Source organism: Anguilla anguilla, chromosome 9, assembly GCF_013347855.1.
Source record: "Anguilla anguilla isolate fAngAng1 chromosome 9, fAngAng1.pri, whole genome shotgun sequence".
Classification (NCBI taxonomy): domain Eukaryota; kingdom Metazoa; phylum Chordata; class Actinopteri; order Anguilliformes; family Anguillidae; genus Anguilla; species Anguilla anguilla.
The window spans coordinates 34,522,343-34,547,713 of NC_049209.1; the positions used below are offsets into that span (position 1 = coordinate 34,522,343).

The 25,371-nt window shown below is 50.4% G+C and overlaps 1 protein-coding gene across 1 annotated transcript in view; it reads left to right on the forward strand.

Moving 5' to 3' along the window:
* pfdn1 (prefoldin subunit 1) overlaps positions 1-21,515 on the forward strand; it is a 34,313-nt gene extending 12,798 nt beyond the window's left edge. The window contains exon 4 of the mRNA XM_035431690.1: positions 21,384-21,515. Within this exon, the coding sequence (XP_035287581.1) occupies positions 21,384-21,467 (84 nt within the window). The 3' untranslated portion in view covers positions 21,468-21,515. The remainder of the gene's footprint in view (positions 1-21,383) is intronic.
* Positions 21,516-25,371: the final 3,856 nt, after the last annotated feature.

Sequence of the window (25,371 nt, forward strand, 5' to 3'; positions counted from 1 at the left end):
TAGAGCAGGAATAAAGATTAGCTCCGTCTTTCCCGGGTTGAGCTTCAGGTGGTGATTGTCCATCCAGCTCTGTATGTCCCTCAGGCAAGCGGAGATGCGAGCAGGGACCTGTGTGTCCGATGTAGAGAAGGAGAGAAAGAGTTGCGTGTCGTCGGCATAGGAGTGATAGGACAAGCCATGGGCAGATATTACAGGGCCAAGGGATCTGGTGTACAAGGAGAAGAGAAGGGGACCGAGGACTGAGCCCTGGGGAACTCCGGTGGCGAGGGGACGGGGTGGTGATACCTTACCCGCCCAGGCAACCTGGAAGGAACGGTCAGAGAACGGTCAATCCAGTCAAGGACTGTGCCGCAGATCCCTGTTGCTGCCAGGGAGGACAGGAGGATAGAGTGCTCCACAGTGTCAAATGCAGCGGAGAGGTCTAGAAGAATCAGGACAGAGACGAGGGAGGCTGCTCGTGCGGCATGGAGTGACTCACTGACCGAGAGGAGTGCAGTCTCGGTCGAGTGGCCAGGCCTGAAACCAGACTGGTGGGGATCAAGCAGATTGTTCTGAGAGAAGAAAGCAGAGAGTTGGTTAGATGCAGCACGTTCAAGTGTTTTGTATAGTAACTGCACCGGGCAACTGCGGTATGACATTAAGGCCTCTGTTGATTGGCCGGCTGTTCTCTATTTCAGTCCGTCTCTTTCAGTGACACTTACCTACTGACCCTCATGAACCTGGGGGTTTTCAAGACCAGGCTTGATACAGTGTTAGATAGATACTATCTAGTCTGTAGGTAATCAGAGCACTGGGTACTATTTAGTCAGAAAAATGGCGAGCATTGTTTGGCCGAATGGCCTGTTCTCATTATTATGTTGTGTTATGGTATGTAACCTCCTCCTGGTCAGATCACCAATGTGTGATTGGGAGTGTTTTGAAATGGACATTCTAATGCTGATGTTACAATCACTACTGGAAATTGACAGCAATGGAGTTCTAGAACGGAGTTCTAAAAACATTCCAAAAAACCTACTCTTCAAAGGGTTAAGTGAGCCAGCTGGGGTGTGCCCATGTGGTGTAGGACAGGGGCTCTCTAATGTTTGGCCATTACCCCCTGGCCTTGTGTGGGATGTGAGAGCACGCCTGGAATACAAACTCCTTTGCCCGTAAAACACTTTCCATTGATTCACACAAGTAAAATTAATCACCACTCGTTAAGTGTGCTGCAACAGTTAGCGTACTCAAAATTATGCTGAAGAAAACAAACGTTCACATATTTTAACGCATACCAGGCTACAGCTGAATAGGCGGTGAGTCGGTCCCTAGTTAAGTGGAGTGGGAGGGTTTGGAAAGCCCCTGACGCAGTGTGTGAGGAATTGGGCTGGAGCGCAGCGTGCAGGTGGGCTCGCTCTTAGATGTGCTGCAGCGCTCCAGGGCTGCATTCTGGGGCGAGGGGCTGAGCTGGGACGTTTCTGTGAATCACGCCCAGCTGTGTGGAAGAGGTGGGTGACGTGAGGAATGGGAGGAATGTGTTCTGCCCTGGACCGGGGGCGTCTGCCAGGGAGGAACGAGGCCGATGGCGAAGAAAGGGCCGCGTTTGTGATGTCATCCCCCCCCCCCCACCCCCCCGAGGCAGGCGCTACGCAGCTGGGCCGCACCCCGACACGTGCAGGAGGGGAGCGTGTGTGTGGGCCATCCTGTCCTACCATCCTCCCGCCTCACACCGCGTTTGCTCCAGATGACCCCCCCACCCTCCTGCCCTCCCGCCTCACACTGAGTCTGCTCCACACGCCCCCCCTCCCTCACACTGTGTCTGCTCCACACGACCCCCCCGCCCTCCTGCCCTCCCGCCTCACACTGAGTCTGCTCCACACGCCCGCCTCACACCGCGTCTGCTCCACACGCCCCCCCCCCCCCCTCACACCGCGTCTGCTCCACATGCCCCCCCCCCCCCCGCCTCACACCGCGTCTGCTCCACACGCCCCCCCCCCCCCACCCCCACGACGGCTGGCCGCCGCGGGTGTGGCTCGGAAGGTCGACGGCACACGCGTGTGTGTGCACCACCACGTGCGCTGGGGCTCGCTCGCACCCGTACGCGTGCAGGCACGCTCTACACGCACGCAGAGCACTTGTTTCTTTCAGCGTCTGTGCCTCGGTGCTTCTCGTCTGGCGCTCCTGCTCGTGTCCGTCCCTCGGGACAGGCAGGGCCCGTCAGGGCTGGATTCTGGCCGTGTGCTGCAGTCCCGGAGATGCGCGTTGATTGACTCTGTTCAGGTGGGGCATCCCCATCAGCGCGATGAACTGAAAGTTGACTGTCAACCGGGACTGGCTTTCCTCAGTGTATTGAACTGAAGCTGATTCTGAACGGGGCTGGCCCTCGTTTAGCATGGTGCACGTGTGCGTTCTGGGGCCGAGTGTCAGCACGCGGTTTTGGGTGTGATCGGGTTTTGGGTGTGATCGGGTTTTGGGTGTGATCGGGTTTTGGGTGTGATTGGGTTTTGGGTGTGATTGGGTTTTGGGGTGTGATCGATTGGGTTTTTGGTGTGATTGGGTTTTGGGTGTGATCGGGTTTTGGGGTGTGATTGGGTTTTGGGTGTGATTGGGTTTGGGGTGTGATTGGGTTTGGGGTGTGATCGGGTTTTGGGTGTGATTGGGTTTTGGGTGTGATTGGGTTTTGGGTGTGATTGGGTTTTAGGTGTGATTGGGTTTTGGGGTGTGGTCATCTGATGGGGTCATGAACCTTGGGAGCTGTAACGGGCCGGGCTGCGGGGTGAGGGCGGGGTGCCAGCGGGGCGAGGGTTTTGTGCCAACGGGACGAGAGCACCATGCCAGCGGGGCGAGGGTGGCACAGAACGCAGCAGAGGCTGTAATGGAATTCGGCTTCTACAAAATCGCCCGTTTCCATGGAAGCCCTGAGATCCCTGACATCATGTTTCTCCTCCACCCAGACATCCAGACAGAGCGTGTGAGATGGAGAGAGTGAGAGGGAGTGCAAGACTGTGTGTGTCTTACTGAGGAGTGCTGGGGAGCCCTGCTGCCATGGAAACGCTTTTTTTTTGTTTGATCTTTGAGTCCAGGCAGTCGTGTGTGATCTCAGCGCCTCAGAGTCTGAGCTCCAGCCCGGGCCTGTGCCCCTCGACACGGCGTCTGACACGGAGCGCTGTCACACGGGCTGCTGTGTGGGAGGAGGCCCGGGGGGGGGGGCAGGGGGGCGCCTTTGAGATGCCCAGTCCAGCTCTGTGTGGGCTCTTTTTTTCTCGTTTAAGAACAATGCGCTGCGAGTCTCCGCTCTCCCCTCAGCGAGCGGGAAAAACAGAAACGCCGCGCGGCGCGAATTCCCTGCGGAACCACGGGGTCCGTGGGATTTTCATTTTTTGGGTCTGGGTTCAAAGAATGGACCTCATTTTCTGCGTTCCTGTGTTTGTGAGCGAGACGCAGACCAACTTCCTGTCTGGGCTGTTGGGGGGGGGGGGGGGGGGGGGGGGGGTTGTTGACAGGCCACTAGCGGGAAAGCTGGGCACAGTGTTTAATTTGGCCCTGCCGTTTCTGCCAAACGTCCCGTACCTTCACCACACTGCGGCTCTGAGCTGCTTTCCATCTGGGACGGTCCCATCGTCGGCACCATGCCTTTTCCTACTGAAGGTCTCTGATGTGTACCATGAGTATTAAACCCATGGTGGCTGGTGCATCCCAAAATCTAAATATTTAGAGTCGAACAGGACCTCCGGGTGCTGGGTGGTTGCCTGCCAAAGTGGCTGGTAGAGTAGATGAACCAACCAGCCGGATGAACTCAAATTTGCCAGCATTTGGGCTGGTGGCTGGTGTTCATGTCCCCCGCTGGGTGCGATGCGTGGGTGAGTGACACCGGAGGGGGTGTGAGGTTGCTCGTTTCGCTGACCCCCCGGTTCACAGCGAGTTTGGCGCTGGAACATTCCGGAAGCCTGACTATCCGGAGACGTTGCTTTTGACCGTGTTGGAACTGGCGCGTTCAAGGGTTGGATATCCGGCCGCGGTGTGCTGGTTTTCACCAAATCGAGGGCCAGCGTTGTACCAGGATGAGCCGCCCAGCAACCCTTGCTGTTTCCCTGTTAGAACCAACTTGGCACAAGTTTCTGTCGCGATGCCAGCCAGAGTGTCCCCGAGCGGGGAAAAGGAGCCCGCCCAAGCACCCACCCCAAATGCTCTCGGCCTGCACAGTGGTGGTTCAGTGGTGGTACGCTGTGATGTGAACTTTGTTGTGGGGCCTACGTTTTAGTGCAGGAGACAGGTGTCAGTCACAGGCGAGGAGAAACGCATCACAGGGTGGTGTGGCTCCCCTTTAGTCCAGTAGGAATGAGAGGAAGACAATGGGGGTTTTGGGGGGGGGGGCAGGGGAGGGTGGCGAGCTTGGACTGCCCTGAGGCGGGTGGGGGGTGGGTGTCAGGGGTGCGGTGAGTCACAGGGACTCCCCAACAGCTCTGTTTTCACAGAGAGAGGCCCCTGCGGAGCCAGGCCTGTGGGGTGTGTAACCCAAACCCGGCCTGGCCGGGATACACCCTGCCTGACCGAGCCGGGCTTCAAAGGGCCTCTGAGTCACGCACAGCCCCCGGCCCGCTTTGTAGTTCAAGCAGCCCGCCGTTCTGAATGGCGGTTTTTCTCCCCTGTGGAGTTACACATGCAGCGAAGGATGAGTAATCTCAAAACCACGAATGCCAGGTGTGCCCCTTTCATCTGTGTGTGTGTGTGTGAGTGGGTGTGTGTGTGTGTGTGTGTGTGTAAAAAAAAAAACTCAACCCTCGGACTCCAGAACTTCATAGTGGATGTCCCTGTTCATGTTAGGGCTGTCAGATTTAAATTTGACGTGTAAATTTTCCTCGAACAGGAAACGGGAGGTTTGATGGGAAGTGGCTCTTCACGTTGCGTGAACTGGGACAAACCCGGTTTCCTCACCCCTGCGCTGCACTGTCAGCTTTTTTTTGTACCCATTTCTTCCTTCTTCTCTCTGTTCAGAATGCCCAGTCATGCTTGCAGGCTTGAGCCACTGCAACCGCCACGGTCCCTGGTCTTTGCTCTTAATGGTGTGAGGAAACGGAGATAGGGGGACTGTCTGGATACACACTCAGGTGCAGTGGGGTTACCTGCACACACACTCAGGTGCAGTGGAGTTACCTGCAGACACACACTCAGGTGCAGTGGGGTTACCTGCACACACACTCAGGTGCAGTGGAGTTACCTGCAGACACACACTCAGGTGCAGTGGAGTTACCTGCAGACACACTCAGGTGCAGTGGAGTTACCTGCACACACACTCAGGTGCAGTGGAGTTACCTGCAGACACACTCAGGTGCAGTGGAGTTACCTGCACACACACTCAGGTGCAGTGGAGTTACCTGCACACACACTCAGGTGCAGTGGAGTTACCTGCAGACACACACTCAGGTGCAGTGGAGTTACCTGCAGACACACACTCAGGTGCAGTGGAGTTACCTGCAGACACACACTCAGGTGCAGTGGTAATACCTGTAGACACACACTCAGGTGCAGTGGTTATACCTGTAGACACACACTCAGGTGCAGTGGTAATACCTGTAGACACACTCAGGTGCAGTGGAGTTACCTGCAGACACACTCAGGTGCAGTGGTTATACCTGCAGACACACTCAGGTGCAGTGGAGTTACCTGCAGACACACACTCAGGTGCAGTGGTTATACCTGCAGACACACACTCGGGTGCAGTGGAGTTACCTGCAGACACACACTCAGGTGCAGTGGTTATACCTGTAGACACACACTCAGGTGCAGTGGTTATACCTGTAGACACACACTCAGGTGCAGTGGAGTTACCTGCAGACACACACTCAGGTGCAGTGGAGTTACCTGCAGACACACACTCAGGTGCAGTGGAGTTACCTGCAGACACACACTCAGGTGCAGTGGAGTTACCTGCAGACACACACTCAGGTGCAGTGGTTATACCTGTAGACACACACTCAGGTGCAGTGGAGTTACCTGCAGACACACACTCAGGTGCAGTGGAGTTACCTGCAGACACACACTCGGGTGCAGTGGTTATACCTGCAGACACACACTCAGGTGCAGTGGTTATACCTGCAGACACACACTCAGTGGTGATACTCAGCAGATAAGAGTGTCTGGTGTGTTATCTGCTCCAGCGAGTACGAGTGGCCACCGTGCCCACAGGATGTGAGCTCGCGGTCCTCTTGCGTAACTGTGCCACCTGTAGGAGTTCACTTACCGTCAGTCTGGCTAATGCTTTCCGTAATCAGTCATTTCTTCATTTCCTATTGATCAGCCCTGCCCAGCGCGTGCCCACCCTGGCCTTTCTGGGGTGGGGGTGGGGTGGGCGGGCGGGCACTCTGGCACTGCGTTTGGCGGTAATGGCGGGCCGGTGACATCATGACATTAAGAGATGCCCTCACCGCTCCGGAATGCCGGGCCGGGTTCCGCGAGATGGAAGAGTGGGATCTTTAAAGGCCGGCTCTGACACACACACACACACACACACACACACACACACACATATACGCACACACACACACACACACGCACATACACACACACACACACACACGCACACACACACGCACACACACACACACACACACACACACACACACATACGCACACGTACACGCACACGCGCGCACACACACACACACACACACACAAGCAAGCCTGTTCAGCAGCTGGCATTTCATTTCCTCCGCTTTCTTTCTTTCTTTCTTTCTTTCTGTTTTTTCTTCCTTCTCTTTGTTCTTTCTCCACTCCCCCCCCCCGGCACCCCCCCCCCCCCCCCCCCAACTCCAACTCCACACCCACCATAAGAAAACAGCAGGTCTGTAGCACCCAATCAGTTTTCAGTTTGCATTTCTTTAACCAGTTTCTATCCCTGAATTTTTTCCTGTCAAATGGAAAAGTTTTACATGTATGTCTGTCACTGGGACATCCTCTACCCCCTTAGGAGAATGGGGTGGGCCACCAGTACAGGATATCCCTAAATCAGGTGAGGCCAGGTGTAAGGTATTCCTGAATTAGGTGAGACCAGGTGTAGGGTATTCCTGAATCAGGTGAGACCAGGTGTAGGGTATTCCTGAATCAGGTGAGACCAGATGTAGGGCATCCCTGAATCAGGTGCGACTAGGTTTAGGGTATTCCTGAATCAGGTAAGACCAAGTGTAGAACATCTCTGAATTAGGTGAGGCCCGGTGTAGGGTATTCCTGAATCAGGTGAGACCAAATGTAGGGCATCCCTGAATCAGGTGAGGCCAGGGATAGGCTATCCCTGGATCAGGTGTGGCCAGGTACAGGGTATTCCTGAATCAGGTGAGACCAATTGTAGGGTATCCCTGAATCAGGTGAGGCCAGTGGTAGGGCATCCCTGAATCAGGTGAGACTAGGTGTAGGGTATCCCTGAATCAGGTGAGGCCAGGGATAGGCTATCCCTGGATCAGGTGTGGCCAGGTACAGGGTATTCCTGAATCAGGTGAGGCCAGGTGTAGGGTATTCCTTAATAAGGTGAGACTAGGTGTAGGGTATCCCTGAATCAGGTGAGGCCAGGTGCAGGGTATTCCTGAATCAGGTGAGACTAGGTGTAGGGTATCCCTGAATCAGGTGAGGCCAGGTGTAGGGTATTCCTTAATAAGGTGAGACTAGGTGTAGGGTATCCCTGAATCAGGTGAGGCCAGGTGCAGGGTATTCCTGAATCAGGTGAGACTAGGTGTAGGGTATCCCTGAATCAGGTGAGGCCAGGTGCAGGGTATTCCTGCATCTCCTGGTATTGATGTGTTGACCTGCAGTTGAAGCAGGCCCATCACAGCCTCCTTGCTATTTTAGGGCCATTTTTTGTGGCTATGTACAGTGTGGATTCATATCTCAAATTCCCCCCCGCGCTGCATTTAGCTGTGTGCCCCCCCCAAACCCCCCAACCCCCCCCCCCCCCCCCCACCAACTCCTGGATCTGAGCATGACCTCATCGCTGTGGAGGCCCCGCGTGCCCGCATGGCTGTGTTAGGGGGAGTGTTCATTTACGGGGTAACATGATGTCATCGACAAACCTCCCCCCTGGCCTCTGGCCTCAGCCCCTCCCCTTTGTGGTGCAGCGTGTGGGTGACGAGTCGGGCGACTATAGCGCTAATCGCCGTGTTTTAGCGCGCGCGGGGTCAGCGGCTACCGTGCTGGCTGCCCGCTCCTGACCGCACACCTTCCTTGCGGGGACCCGGGTGCTGACAATGGCTCTTCAGCAGCTGTCAGCAGCTTCCGCCCGGTCTCTCCAGCAGGAGCGGGCCATTGTTTGCTAACTGCACGGACGGGGGTGATGTGTGTTATTAATACCCCTCCCGGGGTGAGTGGGGGGGGCAGTGAGGCAGTAAGACGGAGGGACAGAAAGGGGATTAGCCTGCATCTAGGGTGTCGGACCCCCTCGAGCTCAGAGACAAATGTCCCTACAAGGCACTTCGCTGTCGGGTCCCGCGTGACACACGATAGGGTCTTCCGCCAGCGTGGCTGTGTACCCCCTCCCCCCCCTCGCCCCCCACAGGAAAGTGTGTGGTCACTCCCCCCCCGTGCAGCCGCAGCTCTGTATGCGGGTGGGTGGGGGCTCCTCCTCCTCCCAACGCTCAAGGTTGGGGGGTTTGAGTCCCGTCCAGGGCTTGCCCCTGCCCCAGCCCACCCTCCCCAGTCCGGACCGGGTATGGGGGAGTTTGGCTGTTGTCCGGATGTGTCAGGAGACTGTCAGGGGATAGCTGTAGTTTCCCGTGTCTGTTTCCCTGTCTGTCTGTCCTGTCTGCCTGTCTGCCTGTCTGTCTGCATGACGGGCTGTGACCTCAGCGCCTGACCTCGGTGTCGGAGCCGGCTGCGTTTCATGCTAGCGCACAATAGCGCTCTCTGTTGCTCTTTCCCCGGCCGGACGCTCAGCGCCTCTGCTGACGGGACAATGGGTCGCACTGAGCCCCCTCGCGTCCCGTACCCTTTCCCCCAGAGGCATCGGCAGCGACGCACGCGTGCGCGCTAACGTGCTAGCGCGCCGCCGCCCCGCACCCTGGGTCAGGGCCTGCTGGTGGGCGAGGAGGGTAGGGCGGAGGGGGGGGGGGGCACATGTGGAGGAACCAGCTGCCCCGCTGCGTTTTTACCCCCCCATTCACGGACATTCACGCTGGTTAAACTGAACAGCGCTGCGGCTGTGTGTGCGCAGTTTCACAGACTTCCAGTTCCGTGTTTGACCGTATCTGAGGCTGTGGGCGACCGGATGACTGAATGCATTCGCTCATTGAGCAGATCTGATGGTTTGGGACGCTCTGTGTTTCTGGGTGTGCTGAGGGAAGGTCAGCGTTTCTCTCCCTTGTCTGTTGAGAGATTCAGTGTTATCCAGGGTCACGGATGTGGGTTGTAAACCCTGGAGGGTGGGGGGAAGGGGGGGGCGTGTTTTCCCGCGAGCGCCTTCCCGTCAGGCTGCGGAAGGCCGGGTTTTCAGGTTTCAGGTTTTCAGGTTTTCAGGTGTTCCGGCCGCGACTTGCGCTGGCAGGAGAGCGTGCGTCGCGGGGCTGGTGATGACCGCTGCGGCTCACGTTAAATATAGCCCTGGCTTAGCCTCGTTAGCGTGACTCTGGGCTGCGGTGGGGCGCTAAATATACCTGCAGATGAATCCTTTCAGATTAAAACCTCTGGTTTAGCATCGCAGAGCCAGCGCAAGAGAGATAGCGGAACAACCTCTTCCCCTTTTTTTTGGTTTGTTTGGTCGGTCCAGCGTTTCAAAGACAGAGCTGTGAGGTAGCATGGTTTCAGTGATGTCATCCTGAGCTCCACCTGCCCACTGCAGTGGTTACTGCAGTTTTGTGATGTCACGGGGGGGGGGGGGGGGGGGGGGGGGGTGGAGCGGATGCCGTAGGCCGTGGTTGGGGGCGGCTTGGATGTGTGGAAGGGGAATGCCGCGGCGGGAAAAGGCGGTTATTTCCCCGCGACTTTGCACGCCTGGTTTGCGTGCGTTTGGAAGCGTTTGCGGAAAAAGGTGGGTTTTTTTTTCCCCGCTTGCGTTGCGAGGTCTGGGCGCAGGGCTCCTCTTTAACCGCCTGCCGCGCACAGCGCATTCACTTCCGCTGGCCAAACAAAACCGTCCCTGTGTGGTGAGTCACGAATGCGCACGCCTGCCCGCCAGCTCTCCGGTGAGCGGTCCCCCGTCACAGAAGTTCCGCGACTGAAACATTCATCCATTTCCAAAACTTGCTTACGGTCACGGCACCCGAACGCAGCGTGAGGTGAGAGATTTGCATTCAGGAACACTAGATGCGGAAGATTTAGTTAGTAGTCGTGTTTGTTTATTTAATATCTACTTACGGAATGGTATATTTTCATGGGAATTTTTTTTTCTTTTCCCCCAGAGGAAATTTGGTTGCCACGCCGCCGGTGCTGTAGTTTTATTGGCCACAGTGTGACATTTAGCAGCCCTGGGCCATGTTTAACCCTTTGAAGTCGAACCCTTTGAAGTTTTTTGGAATTAAAAAAAACATTTTTTAATTCTGAGTCAGTATTCTAGAATCCTGTCGTTTTTTAATTACCAGCGGTGATTGGTGCATCAGCATTAGAATGTTCAGTTGAGAGCATTCTAATCACGTATTTGTGACCTCACAACTTAGAGGGTTAATGTTGATCCCTGCACCAGACCACTCACAGGCCTTTCTGTTATATGGACACGGTAATCTGTACCTCTGTGCCCATCACCAGAAAACATTAGCAATGAAGCGGGAGATTAAAAGAGGCATTTGTAAGGAGGAGGTGAAAGTTGAAGGCTGCGTTTCAGTTGCGGTCGCTCGTGTTTACTGCGTGTTTGACCTGCGCTTCGGTAAATGTGAACAGGACATAAAGGTGAGAATTCGCACTTCGACGGTCGCTTCCGAATCGGGAGACAGCCGCAGGTGTCTCCTTTCAGCGCGACCCCGGCTCTGTTGACAAGAGGAATTAAGATGGAATGAGGGAATGCCGTCCAGGTTGCACAAGGTGACCACACTGGCATGTGCAAGGACTCTGCGGACATTAATCACACACTGCTATAACATCATCATATCCCCTCCCCAACGAGTACACACACACACACACACACTGCTATAACATCATCATATCCCCTCCCCAACGAGTACACACACACACACACACACACACACACTGCTACAACATCATCATATCCCCAGCCCAACGAGTACACACACACACACTGCTACAACATCATCATATCCCCTCCCCAACAAATACACACACACACAAACACACACACACTCAAATACACAAACACACATGCACAGACACACACACACACACACACACACACACACACACACATACACACTGCTACTGCTGAAACAGGCTATATAAAATTATTATATCCCCACCCCTACATGTACACACAGACACACATACACAAACACACTGTTACAAGTGAAAAAGTTGGCTGGAATTGTACCAACGGCACTATAAAATAATCATATCCCCACCCTAACATTGCGCACAGACATGCACAAATGCACACAGAAACATACACACAGACTCACGCATGCGCACACACAGACTCACAATAGCCCTCACCAGCAGGATGTTGTGTGTTTGTAAAACTGCCCCCCCACGCCCCCCATGAAAAGGCTTCTCTTTTTACTTTAACGTTACCCAGAATGCCGCTGGCCAGCGGACACCCCTGCCGGGTGCCGCAGTCACGGGCGTTTCAGAGAGGCGCGGAACCCGGCGGTTTCCGCAGCGACAGCGCAGAAAGCCTGCCTCAGCAGTTTCCCTGGTCGCCCGCTCGGGAATGGTGCGCGGTGGCATTTTACCGCCGCGGAACAACGGGGCCCATTCAGGCGGGGCCCGGAGCGCGCGCTTTATCTGCCTCGTCATCGGCCCTCGCCCCCCCCCTCCCCTCCCCCCCGACGGCAGCGGGCTTGGCGGGTGAGGCAGAGCCGCGTATGTGAGAGCGTCTATTCACCGCGCAACAATGAGGGCTTTTTCTGTCCCAGTCTGAGGCGCTCACCCGCAGAAATGCCTCCGTCTCTTTGTGTTTCAGTCAGCGCTGCTGCCTCTGTGTGCAGCCTGCTGCACATTCTGTGCTCTCTCCTCACTCAACACTACACACTCCACACTCAGCCCTAAAAACTCTACACTCAACCCTGAACGCTCCACACTCAACTCTAGACACGGAGCACTCAACGCTACACACTCCACACTCAGCCCTAAAAACTCTACACTCAACCCTGAGCGCTCCACACTCAACACTACACACTCCACACTCCACTCAGCGCTAAAAACTCTACACTCAACCCTGAACGCTCCACACTCAACATTACTCACTCCACACTCAGCCCTAAAAACTCTACACTCAACCCTGAGCGCTCCACACTCAACACTACACACTCCACACTCCACACTCAGCGCTAAAAACTCTACACTCAACCCTGAACGCTCCACACTCAACACTACACACTCCACACTCAGCCCTAAAAACTCTACACTCAACCCTGAGCGCTCCACACTCAACGCTACACACTCCACACTCAGCCCTAAAAACTCTACACTCAACCCTGAGCGCTCCACACTCAACACTACACACTCCACACTCCACTCAGCGCTAAAAACTCTACACTCAACCCTGAACGCTCCACACTCAACATTACTCACTCCACACTCAGCCCTAAAAACTCTACACTCAACCCTGAGCGCTCCACACTCAACACTACACACTCCACACTCCACACTCAGCGCTAAAAACTCTACACTCAACCCTGAACGCTCCACACTCAACACTACACACTCCACACTCAGCCCTAAAAACTCTACACTCAACCCTGAGCGCTCCACACTCAACACTACACACTCCACACTCAGCCCTAAAAACTCTACACTCAACCCTGAACGCTCCACACTCAACTCTAGACACTGAGCACTCAACACTACACACTCAGCCCTAAAAACTCTACACTCAACCCTGAACGCTCCACACTCAACTCTGAACACGGAGCACTCAACACTACACACTACACACTCAGCCCTAAAAGCTCTACACTCAACCCTGAACGCTCCACACTCAACTCTGAACACTGAGCACTCAACGCTACATACTCCACACTCAACACTCAGCCCTAAAAACTCTACACTCAACCCTGAACACTCCACACTCAATTCTAGACACTGAGCACTCAACGCTACACACTCCACACTCAACACTCAGCCCTAAAAACTCTACACTCAACCTTGAACACTCCACACTCAATTCTAGACACTGAGCACTCAACGCTACACACTCCACACTCAACACTCAGCCCTAAAAACTCTACACTCAACCTTGAACACTCCACACTCAACTCTAGACACTGAGCACTCAACACTCAGCCCTAAACACTGAACACTCAGCCCTAAACACTCCACACTCAAGACTCAGCCCAAAACACTCCACGCTCAACACTCAACACTGAACTTTCCACCCTCAACACTCCACTCTCATTGTGTGTGTGTGGGCGTGAGTGTTTTTTTTTTTTTTGCCTGTGTGTGCATGCATGCGTGCGCTACATGTGCGTGTGTGTGTGTGTGTAGAGTAGAGTGACCAGACCTCCCGTTTATCCTGGGACAGACCTGCGTCAGTGGAGTGGGCTGTATAAATGCTGGTTCTGCTGATGGATGGAGAGGGAAAGGTGACTGGTATTCCAGGCTCTCTGACAGATAGAGAGCGATTAAGGCCCATTCAGGGAGGAGAGAGGGGAGGTGCTGCCCTTTGCGAAATATTTGTGAGTGCAGCTCAGACAATAGCGGGATCTAGAGATGACCTTTGGGTGAAAGGCCTGTGTTTGTGTTGACATGACGGGTTTGGAATGTTGGGCAGGAGACACAGACATCATCAGTGTTTCTTTTTTATCGTCAGCGCTGTGGCTGCTATTACAGAAACAGTCCTCCTGCCGTCCTGAGACTGATACATAGTGTATCCTCAGCGCTGTGGCTGCTATTACAGAAACAGTCCTCCTGCCGTCCTGAGACTGATACATAGTGTATCCTCAGCGCTGTGGCTGCTATTACAGAAACAGTCCTCCTGCCGTCCTGAGACTGATACATAGTGTATCCTCAGCGCTGCGGCTGCTATTACAGAAACAGTCCTCCTGCCGTCCTGAGACTGATACATAGTGTATCCTCAGGTACTGAGCATAACGCATATACCCCCACACACACACACACCAACACTGAGACACACATGCACACACACACACTTATGCATGTGCACACACGCACACACACATACATAAACACACCAACACAGAGACACACATGCACACACACACACACTCATGCACGTGCACACACGCACACACGCACTCATACACGCGTGCACACAGGCACACACACATATGTAAACACAGAGACACACACGCATATACACAAACACACGCACATGCGCACACCCATGCACACACACACACACACACACACACACACACACACACACATAATTCCCACTGTGGGAGAGCCACTTATCTGATGTCATTTAAAATAGAAAGTGTTTTCCTTCTCTAATCAGTTGTCCGATTGTGACCTTGCAATGGCGTGTTTGTTTTGGATTGAGAAGTTCAAGTATATCCAGTTTGCAAACACAAAGTTTAGGCCAGACAATGGAGATGGGAAACCTTAGAGAGTGCGTACATGAGCCCTGCGAACACAATGACACTGAGTAAACCTCGCTGAATAGACCCTGAGTAAAGGGCTTATTCCAGCAACAGGTGATGAGAAAGCCTTGTTTTCAAATGTGTGTATGTGTGCGCACATGCGTGTGTGCAGGGGTGTGTGTGTGCACGCTCATGTGTATGTGTGTGTGTGCACGTGTGTGAGTGACTGAGAGCGAGAGAGAGTGTGTATCTGTGTGTGTGTGAATGAGTGAGTGAGTATGAGTGAGAGAGAGTGGGTGTGTGTGTATATGTGTGTGAGTATGAGAGATAGAGTGAGTGTGCATGTGTGTGTGTGTGAGTGAGTGAGTGAGTATGAGTGAGAGAGAGTGTGTGTTTGTGTATATGTGTGTGTGAGTATGAGAGATAGAGTGAGTGTGCGTGTGTGTGTGTGTGTGTGTGAGTGAGTGAGTGAGTATGAGAGAGAGAGAGTGTGTGTGTTTGTGTATATGTGTATGTATGTGTGTGAATGTATAAGTTTAAATGACTGCATTTAATGGGTTGTTTTTCTGTAAAGTGTGTTCTCCCCAGGCGTTCATGGTCAGTGTGTGATGATGTAATCCTTGTGGAGGTGGCACACAGTGATGATGTCGGAAGGGGGGCGGGTGGCATGTGTTTGTTTGTGGTTGGAGGGTTAGGGCGTGTTGGAACAGGCCATGCTTGGGGGGGTCTTGGCCTGGCATTCCTCAGAAAATTCCAGGAGCAGAAAACTTGCAGTCCTTCCGAGCGTGCCCCACACACGGAACGGGGAGGAATGGGTTTGGGAAGCGCGATTTCCAGAATTTCACTGCTCCACAAACACTGGTGCTGGAGCTGCGTGGGCCTCTCCTAAACGCTCAACTGCTCAGCATCATTTAGCTGAGGTAATAAGGAAATGCTTAAGATTGATCCAGTACACTTGACATGGATTTTTGAACATAAATAACCTTTTATCTCTGGAGGAAAAATGATTTTTTTTTAGAAAGTAAAGATTTTGTTCATCGAGATTCAGCTGTTCTTTCACAGAATATGTGGAATGATGAAAAGATGTCTTTGAAGCTTCAGTTGAAATAAGGCTACACTTTTAGAAACTGACTGTGAGTCTGTCAGAGTTAGGCCACACTTTAACTGAGTCTCAGTCAGTTAGGCAACATTCTTACTGAGTTTCAGTCACAGATAGGCCACACACTAATTGAGTCTCAGTCACAGATAGGCCATGCTCTTATTGAGTGTCAGTCACAGATAGGCCACACTCATATTGAGTGTCAGTCACAGACAATTAGGGCTCACTTTAATTGAGTTTCAGTTACAGTTAGATTTAATCCAGGCTGGGTGGTGGTGTTGGGTCAGTTACCGTGGGTTTAATCCAGGCTGGGTGGAGGTGTTGGGTCAGTTACCGTGGGTTTAATCCAGGCTGGGTGGTGGTGTTGGGTCAGTTACCGTGGGTTTAATCCAGGCTGGGTGGAGGTGTTGGGTCAGTTACCGTGGGTTTAATCCAGGCTGGGTGGTGGTGTTGGGTCAGTTACCGTGGGTTTAATCCAGGCTGGGTGGAGGTGTTGGGTCTGTAGGGTGATGTTCATTCAGACTAGGTGGCATAGACCGTAGAGACCAGCAGAATCCTGGGGTATAGAGAGGGGTAATGACCACCCTGTGCCTGACATCCACTTGTACCTCTCCGGTCACACCCATCCCCTTTGTGAGTACTCATCTAACCAATGGGAAGACAGGACAAAACCTTAACCCATGGCCGCGCTCTCTAAATCCACCAAAACAGTTTATCATTTAAACCCACCCCCAATTCCTATAGCTTTTTTTAAGAACCTCAGTTGTGGAAAAAAAAGATGAAGATTCTGATGGAGGCAGTTGCCAATTCCCTCAAATAGATAACTTTAGTCACTGCACTCTTGGGTTTAAAAAAATGAGGAAGTTCCAAAAGCGTAATTACAGTACATCTCTGATTATATCCATGACTGTACCTCCCTGGTGATTCACTAGGAAAGAAGATAAAAATATACTGAAAGTCCTTAATTACGCCACAAATTCAGTTGCTTCCATTGTTTCCAGCATATTGTACCTTGGCGTAAAGACATTCAAGAAAGGATAAATTGGCCCTCTGTTGACCAGAGTGTTCTGTACTGTGCTGTAACTCATTTTCAATGTCATTGCACTTTTACTGCAAATTATCCTGCAAGTCAGTGTAATTGTATACAGTACACTACTATGCTACTATGCTATACAGGAGATGATTTGATCATGATGAAATCCACCTGTGTTATTGCGTGTTAATGGTTCATAAATGTAGGTTTTGGAGATGCCACAGTCGGCTGTGGTAATGCTGCTGACATAGACTAGTAAAAAGATTGATCTTTTTTAACTTTATTTCATAATTTTATTGCGACTATAAAGGTAAAGTGTGTCTACAGACCCTGGATATTTATGCCTCAGCATCATTTTCCTACTATCTCATGACAGGTGTAGTCTGTAATTACTGAATATTACACCTGGCTCTGACACTTAAATGGTTTACAGTAACTCTTTTTTGAACATTTTCTTCTGAGGAAAATATAGGAACCAAAACGCAGTTACTATATATCAGCTGAAGATTATCTCATCTGATTTTGTCATCTGATCGTTGGTATGCTTTCATATTGAGGGTCACACAAGGATTACTTCACTGTAGCTGTAATGTGTAGTTTAAGTATTACATTAGTGTGTAGTTTAAGTGTAACAGTAGTGTGTAGTTTAAATGTAGCTGTAGTGTGTAGTTTAAGTATAACAGTAATGTGTAGTTTAAGTGTAGCTGTAGTGTGTAGTTTAAGTAAATAACAGTAATCATAAAAAACGTACAACGTACAAAAATGCCAAGTTACTCACACATACAAGACATACACCGTCTATAACTCATTCATTCAGACTGCCAAAATCCAGGCCTGCCATTAAAAGTATTGATATCAAAATGACGTCAAGTTACGGTACTACAAACAATATAGGCTATCTTGCCTCACCGAAATGAAATAAGATGTATTCCGAAGCAGTGCTACCCAATATTTCCTCAATTCTTTCAAGTCACTTGGCCCTGTGTGTATAAGCATGCAGTACATGGACAGGCCAAACATATGTGTGGATGGCTTTCTCAAAGTCAAGATTGATTGAATAGGCGTCTATATGTCCAATTTGTATTGGTATGTATGGATTTCGCTGCCCAGCCTTTCTGTTGCGTGAATGATTGTATGTTTCTTGGTATAAATGTCTTCGTAAATGTGAATGTAACATGCTGCGAGGGAAATGTCCCCATGCGGTTAAAGAAGTTCTCTATGTATGTTTGTACAATATGTATTTTACATGCAGTATTTATTGTACGTAGCAAATATACAATCACTTGTACATTTACTGAAATTCAGTTCAGAAGCAAGTGTAAACGTATGCTTTCTGGAGAAATATGCTTCCTGTAGTTACTGACCAGCAGTTTTCTACATGAATTTCAATGTGTTCCATGAGGCAATTCGAAATATTTGACACTTTGATCTGACACAAAGTTTGCATGACATTGTAAAATGGTAAGATTACAAAACACAGGGCCAAGTGACTTGAAAGAATTGAGGAAATATTGGGTAGCATTTCTTTGGAATACATCTTATTTCATTTCGGTGAGGCAAGATAGCCTATATTGTTTGTAGTACCGTAACTTGGCGTCATTTTGATATCAATACTTTTAATGGCAGGCCTGGATTTCGGCAGTCTGAATGAATGAGTTATAGATGGTGTATGTCTTGTATGTGTGAGTAACTTGACATTTTTGTACGTTGAAAACGTGTTTTTTTATGAGATATCATTTCTTTTTACAAAGCGTTTTATTATGAGAGTGAGAAATGCGAAGTGACCCTGTAAGAAACGGTTGTGGATTATGGCTATCCTTGTGTGAATTTGTACAGTCTGATGAGCGTGTACCATTTAGCAGTTTCGGTTTGCTATATATGTAAAACAGTGGCTGTGACAAAGCGTGCGGTGGCGTATAAGTGTAAACGCATCAGAAACGCAGGTGAAATATGGCCAGTGTATGTACTCACGGATTTGACGGCCATCCAACGAGCCTTGATTGACAAAAGAATGAGCAAGCCCGTAGAATTAGAGCAACTTGTGTACCCTTCTGTCCTGCTCCGTTGTCTGTTATTTCGTGGAGATGCACTTTTAGTGTTTGTGAGGTTTATAATTCATTTTGATAGGCTTATCTGCAGGTAGGAATCCTCTTCACTGTTTTGCTTCGCTAGAATCGAAAAACTTGATAGTGGAGAATAGGAGTAGACGCATATGTCCCAGCAGGCTTTGCATATGAGAAAATAACAACAGTGTGAGAGAAATTGGGAGAAATGATGAAATTGCGTAGTTGAAACAATATGTTTTTAGCAGAATGGGCATGTAGGTGAAGGTTGACATGATCACAGACTATAGTGCGAAGTAAATGAAGTGACCATGAGCGAGCTTAGTTTCCTTATGGAACGGTATATATAACAGTCGGTATAAAGCAGTAGTTGTTAAAGTGGAGGGTTAAGTAACGTGTGAAATCTATTGCACTAATGTGCTTTTCTCATGTTCAGTAGTAGTAGTTATAATTATGAGTGAGTCATGATTTTAAATGTAATGTTTTAATGCGGAGTTGCAGAACGTACATACGTAGTAATTGTTTGTATGTGGCTAGATAGAGAACAGGGCGAGGTAACATGAATGTAGAAACGAGGCGTTTGCTGATAAGAAGGTTTTGTACGGTAGCCAAGTGAAGAAATATAGTTAGTAGAAATGGCACAGTGGTGAACTGGTGTAACTTTTTAATAGAAGGAATACATTTGCTGTCATGAAATGCATATGGGTGGCCGTGAGTGAGTTTTGGTAAAGCAAATATAAGCGTAAGAAAACGTTAGAGTAAAAGAGGAAATTATCTGCCTGAGGGCGAGGCGGGATTCAATCCTTCAACCGGAGGTTTACCAGTCTGTGACTTTGTTAGTGCAGCACCATGACATAGCTATGCAATGCGTGAAATATCATTAGCAAACCTGTCCGTGGTTTTAAAGAAGAACACAGGCCAGTAAGCACAGAAGAGCTCCCGTTGAATCCATATGGCTTTGCAATATTGTAGCCGGTTAATAACTGAACGTGCAGGCGGTACGTCATAATGCAGTGTATACGTTTGTTGAACGGCGGGTAGATATGGTGCAAAAGCAATAACTGAGAAGTAGTAGACAATTATTAGTGAGGGTAAAAGCAGGTTAAAGAGATGTGTTTCTAGCTGGGCTTGAACGTAGGACCTCATGTTCCCAAGGCTGTAACCTTGCCCACGAGGCCACAGGCAGACTAGCTGTTCAAACTGGAATTGTTTCAGAGTAAAAAGGTATGGGTATTTTGCGTGTGTATGCAAGTTTTTGATTGGGTCGTGTAGGTGAAGTTTTGGCTGGTGTCAGTAAAATGTCCAATGGGGAGACATGTTGTTAGTGGGATTGGCGGCAGGAAAAATAAGAATGAGAAGAAGAAGAAGAAGAAGAAAGAGAAGAAGAAGAAGAAGAAGAAAACGCAAAATTCCCTTAGTTTGGGGCTTTATTGTGTGGACATGTGAAGTTGTATATGAAATCTGTCTGTTGAAATGGGGTCAGAATTTAATGTTTTTAAGGGCTGAGTGTCTGTGGCTGTTGTGGTTATTTCTGTGGGGAACCCTGAAAAGTGCCAAACTCTCGGTGCTGTATAGGTATGGGGCATGCCCCCGCCAAGGCGTAACTTGGCGGGATGGCATACCTGCCATCCCAATGTGTAGTTATGTGAAGCACTGCTTGTTCATGTGGTAGCGTCACAGCGCTGTTGCGATGGCTCTGTAGCGGACATTGTGACCTTGGAGGCTCGGCTGTTGTACTCTTGAGCGCGTAAAAGATTCATTGTGAGTCATAGAAGTTCTCATTAGGTTTACATGAGCATAAGCGCTCCTCTCTCACAAAAGGGGCTTTTCCAGCGGACGTGCGACCGGAGGCTCAGGTAACGCAGCGCTTCTGAACCTCTACGCTCACCAGGTGTCACAGGTGTGTGTCACCTGAAGGCCCTGTCCCAGCATGTCGTGGGATTCGATACTCAGAGCAATGTCCTTACGCAGGCTCATGTCCGCAGGGGGGTGGGGCTCGGGGGGGCTCGGAGGGGCTTGGAACTCTCAGAGGGAATCCTGCAGGCCCCGCCTCTGTTCCAGCCGGGGGGAAAGTTCCACTGTGACCCTGTTGCTATGGCACCCAAGGGCTGGCGATTTTCTTATCGGGGCACACGGTGGTTGGAATTTGAATGTTGGCCGTGTGTGTGTGTGTGCATGCATACATGTGCGTGTGTTTGTGTGTATAAGAAAGCTCATGTAGAATCTCGTTCTCTTGACTGTGACGTCACCCTGCTGTGGCCCAGCCTCGTTGACAGAAGTGGGGCAGGAGTTTGGGCTTGCAGGGCATGTTGGGTAATCTTCACTGTCTCAGGATGTGACTCACGGTTTCAGACGTGAGCCCGTTCTGTCTCTCTCTCTCACACACAGGTAGACGCTGTGTGTTTATTGCTGTGTGACTGTGGGGATGGGGGCTGATGAGTGTACAGAGACTGAGAGGCTCTTTATTGGCACTTGTCTGTGGCGGTGGGCGGAGCTGAGTGTGAGTGACGCACGGGGCTGAGAGACTCTGGGCTGTGTAACTGTGTGTGTAACGGTGTGTGTTTGTGCTTCTGTCTCCTGTGCAGCAAAAGAAGACGTATCTGGAGCGCAGCGTGAAGGACGCCGAGGACAACATCCGAGAAATGCTCATGTCCAGGAGGGCCCAGTGATACACACACACACACGCACCCCACCCCAGAAACACACACACACACACATGCACCCCACCCCAGAAACACACACAGACACACACACACACACGCGCCCATGCGCGCACGCACACATGCAAGCACACGTACACACACACACACACACACACACACACACACATACCCCCACCACTGAAACACACGTGCGCACGCACACATGCACACACTCACCCCACACACACACACCCACAAACATGCACTTGTTTGTCAACACATGCACACTCATGCAGTTGAACATGCGTATACACACACAGTCACATACATGAACCCAAATTCCATTCAATTATTTATTGTTGTTTTTCAAGCCACACCCTTCTGCAGAGATTCTTCTGATTGACAACCACAGATCACTTACTCTGCCGGATATCTGCAGAAGCAAGATGAAGTACCTCCCTCACACTGTGGATTCAAACCCGCAACCATTCCACTGCAAGATGCCATGACCTAGCGGTTAGCGGTGTGTCCATTGGACTTGTCTAAAGTTCTAAAGTGCTGTTCTCAGTTCTGTACTCCTGAGAAAGCAGTAAAAATGTTTTTAATTCAGTTGATCATCCCAGATATCCTCTAGCTCAGGGCTGTGCAGTCCTGGGCAGATCCACATCCTGGAGCTCCTGGAGGTCTGCCGTCCTGCCCCTTAAACCATAATTCAGCACACCTAATTCTACTGACTAACAGCTCAGTGAGATCTCTAGCTGTTGAATGCAGCTGTGCATTGTTAGGGTTGGAGTGAGAACCTACAGGATGGTTGGTCTCCAGGAACAGGGTTGGGCTGCCCAGCTCTAGCTGTTGAATGGGGTGTGCTTTGTTAGGGTTGTAGTGAAAACCCACTGGATGGTTGATCTCTAGTAACAGGGTTGGGCAGCCGTGCTCTAGCTGTTGAATGAGGTGTGCTTTGTTTAGGGTTTGAGTAAAATCCTCCAGGGTGGTTGATCTCCAGGAACAGGGTTGGGCCGCCCTGCTCTAGACGTTACCTAACCCAATCCTCAGCGCCAATCCTCTGTTACCGTTATTTGCGTCCTCCTGTTCTGTAGAGCCAGATGTTTGCATTTACGGCAATAATAATAAAAAAAGGTTTTGTGAGTGACAGCTGACGTCTCTGGTGTGTTGGTGAGTGAGTGAGTGAGTGTGTGTGAGTGAGTGTGTGTGAGTGTGTGTGAGTGAGTGTGTGTGTGAGTGAGTGTGTGAGTGAGTGAGTGAGTGTGTGTGTGAGTGAGTGAGTGTGTGTGTGTGTGAGAGTGAGTGTGTGAGTGAGTGAAAGTGTGATTGAGCGAGCGAGCGAGTTCCAGCTCTTCTGCGGTACCTCATGTCACCACGGAGATGGAGGCGGAGATTCCTCCCACTCGCCTGTGCGCAAGTGTGAGAGAGAGAGAGAGCGAGCGAGCGTGTGTTCGAGGAGTCCGCTACTGTTTGTTTGGTTTCCTGTCTGGTTCCCTGCTCACCCTGCCAGTCTCTTTCCTTTTCTCTCTCTCCCTCCCTCCTTCGCTCCCCCTCTTTATCTTTGTGGTGCTTTCACCTTTTGTCGTCTGTCTATATTTTCGCTCGCATGACAAACATTTACGTTGCCACGACGCAATCAGCGTGCCCAACAAATACTATAAGGCTGTTAAAAATGAGGAATTTTCACAAGTTGGAGACAATGTACTTGACTGTTTGACAGACATACTGTGTGCTCATGCCTGTTTGACTCACTCACTGTCTGTCACTCACTGTTTATCTGGCTGTCTTAATTTCACTCTCTTCTGTCTGTCTGTCTGTCTGACTGACTGACTTCTGTTCAGTCTTCCATCTGACTCATTCGCTGTCTGTTGCTCTGTCAGTCTTACAGTTTCACTCTCTTCTCTCTCTCTCTCTCTTTGTCTGTCCCTGTATCAGGATTTTCTTCTGTCAGTCTTCCTGTCCATTTAGGACTCATCCACTGTCTCTTCCTGTCTGTTTCTCTGTCCATCTCAGACAAATCCACTGTCTCTGTCTGTTTCTCTGTCCATCTCAGTCTACTCCACTGTCTCTTCCTGTCTGTATCTCTGTCCATCTCAGTCTACTCCACTGTCTCTTCCTGTCTGTTTCTCTGTCCATCTCAGAATGATCCACTGTCTCTTCCTGTCTGTTTCTCCGTTCATCTCAGTCTACTCCACTGTCTCTTCCTGTCTGTATCTCTGTTCATCTCAGTCTACTCCACTGTCTCTTCCTGTCTGTATCTCTGTTCATCTCAGTCTACTCCACTGTCTCTTCCTGTCTGTTTCTCTGTCAATCTCAGAATGATCCACTGTCTCTTCCTGTCTGTTTCTCTGTTCATCTCAGTCTAATCCACTGTCTCTTCCTGTCTGTTTCTCTGTTCATCTCAGTCTAATCCACTGTCTCTTCCTGTTTGTTTCTCTGTCCATCTCAATCTACTCTACTGTCTCTTCCTGTCTGTTTCTCTGTCCATCTCAGACAAATCCACTGTCTCTGTCTGTATCTCTGTCCATCTCAGTCTACTCCACTGTCTCTTCCTGTCTGTTTCTGTGTCCATCTCAGACAAATCCACTGTCTCTGTCTGTATCTCTGTCCATCACAGTCTACTCCACTGTCTCTTCCTGTCTGTTTCTCTGTCCATCTCAGACAAATCCACTGTCTCTGTCTGTATCTCTGTCCATCTCAGTCTACTCCACTGTCTCTTCCTGTCTGTTTCTGTGTCCATCTCAGACAAATCCACTGTCTCTGTCTGTATCTCTGTCCATCACAGTCTACTCCACTGTCTCTTCCTGTCTGTTTCTCTGTCCATCTCAGACAAATCCACTGTCTCTGTCTGTATCTCTGTCCATCTCAGTCTACTCCACTGTCTCTTCCTGTCTGTATCTCTGTCCATCTCAGTCTACTCCACTGTCTCTTTCTGTCTGTTTCTCTGTCCATCTCCGTCTACTCCACTGTCTCTTTCTGTCTGTTTCTCTGTCCATCTCAGTCTACTCCACTGTCTCTTCCTGTCTGTTTCTCTGTCCATCTCAGTCTACTCCACTGTCTCTTCCTGTCTGTTTCTCTGTCCATCTCAGAATGATCCACTGTCTCTTCCTGTCTGTTTCTCTGTTCATCTCAGTCTAATCCACTATCTCTTCATGTCTGTATCTCTGTCCATCTCGGTCTACTCCACTGTCTCTTCCTGTCTGTTTCTCTGTTCATCTCAGTCTAATCCACTGTCTCTTCCTGTCTGTTTCTCTGTTCATCTCAGTCTACTCCACTGTCTCTTCCTGTCTGTTTCTCTGTCCATCTCAGTCTGCTCCACTGTCTCTACCTGTCTGTTTCTCTGTCCATCTCAGAATGATCCACTGTCTCTTCCTGTCTGTTTCTCTGTTCATCTCAGTCTAATCCACTGTCTCTTCCTGTCTGTTTCTCTGTTCATCTCAGTCTACTCCACTGTCTCTTCCTGTCTGTTTCTCTGTTCATCTCAGTCTAATCCACTGTCTCTTCCTGTCTGTTTCTCTGTTCATCTCAGTCTACTCCACTGTCTGTTCCTGTCTTGTTTCTCTGTCCATCTCAGAATGATCAACTGTCTCTTCCTGTCTGTTTCTCTGTCCATCTCAGAATGATCCACTGTCTCTTCCTGTCTGTTTCTCTGTTCACCTCAGTCTACTCCACTGTCTCTTCCTGTCTGTATCTCTGTCCATCTCAGTCTACTCCACTGTCTCTTCCTGTCTATCTCTGTCCATCTCAGTCTACTCCACTGTCTCTTCCTGTCTATCTCTGTCCATCTCAGTCTACTCCACTGTCTCTTCCTGCCTGTTTCTCTGTTCATCTCAGTCTACTCCACTGTCTCTTCCTGTCTGTTTCTCTGTTCATCTCAGTCTACTCCACTGTCTCTTCCTGTCTGTTTCTCTGTTCATCTCAGAATGAT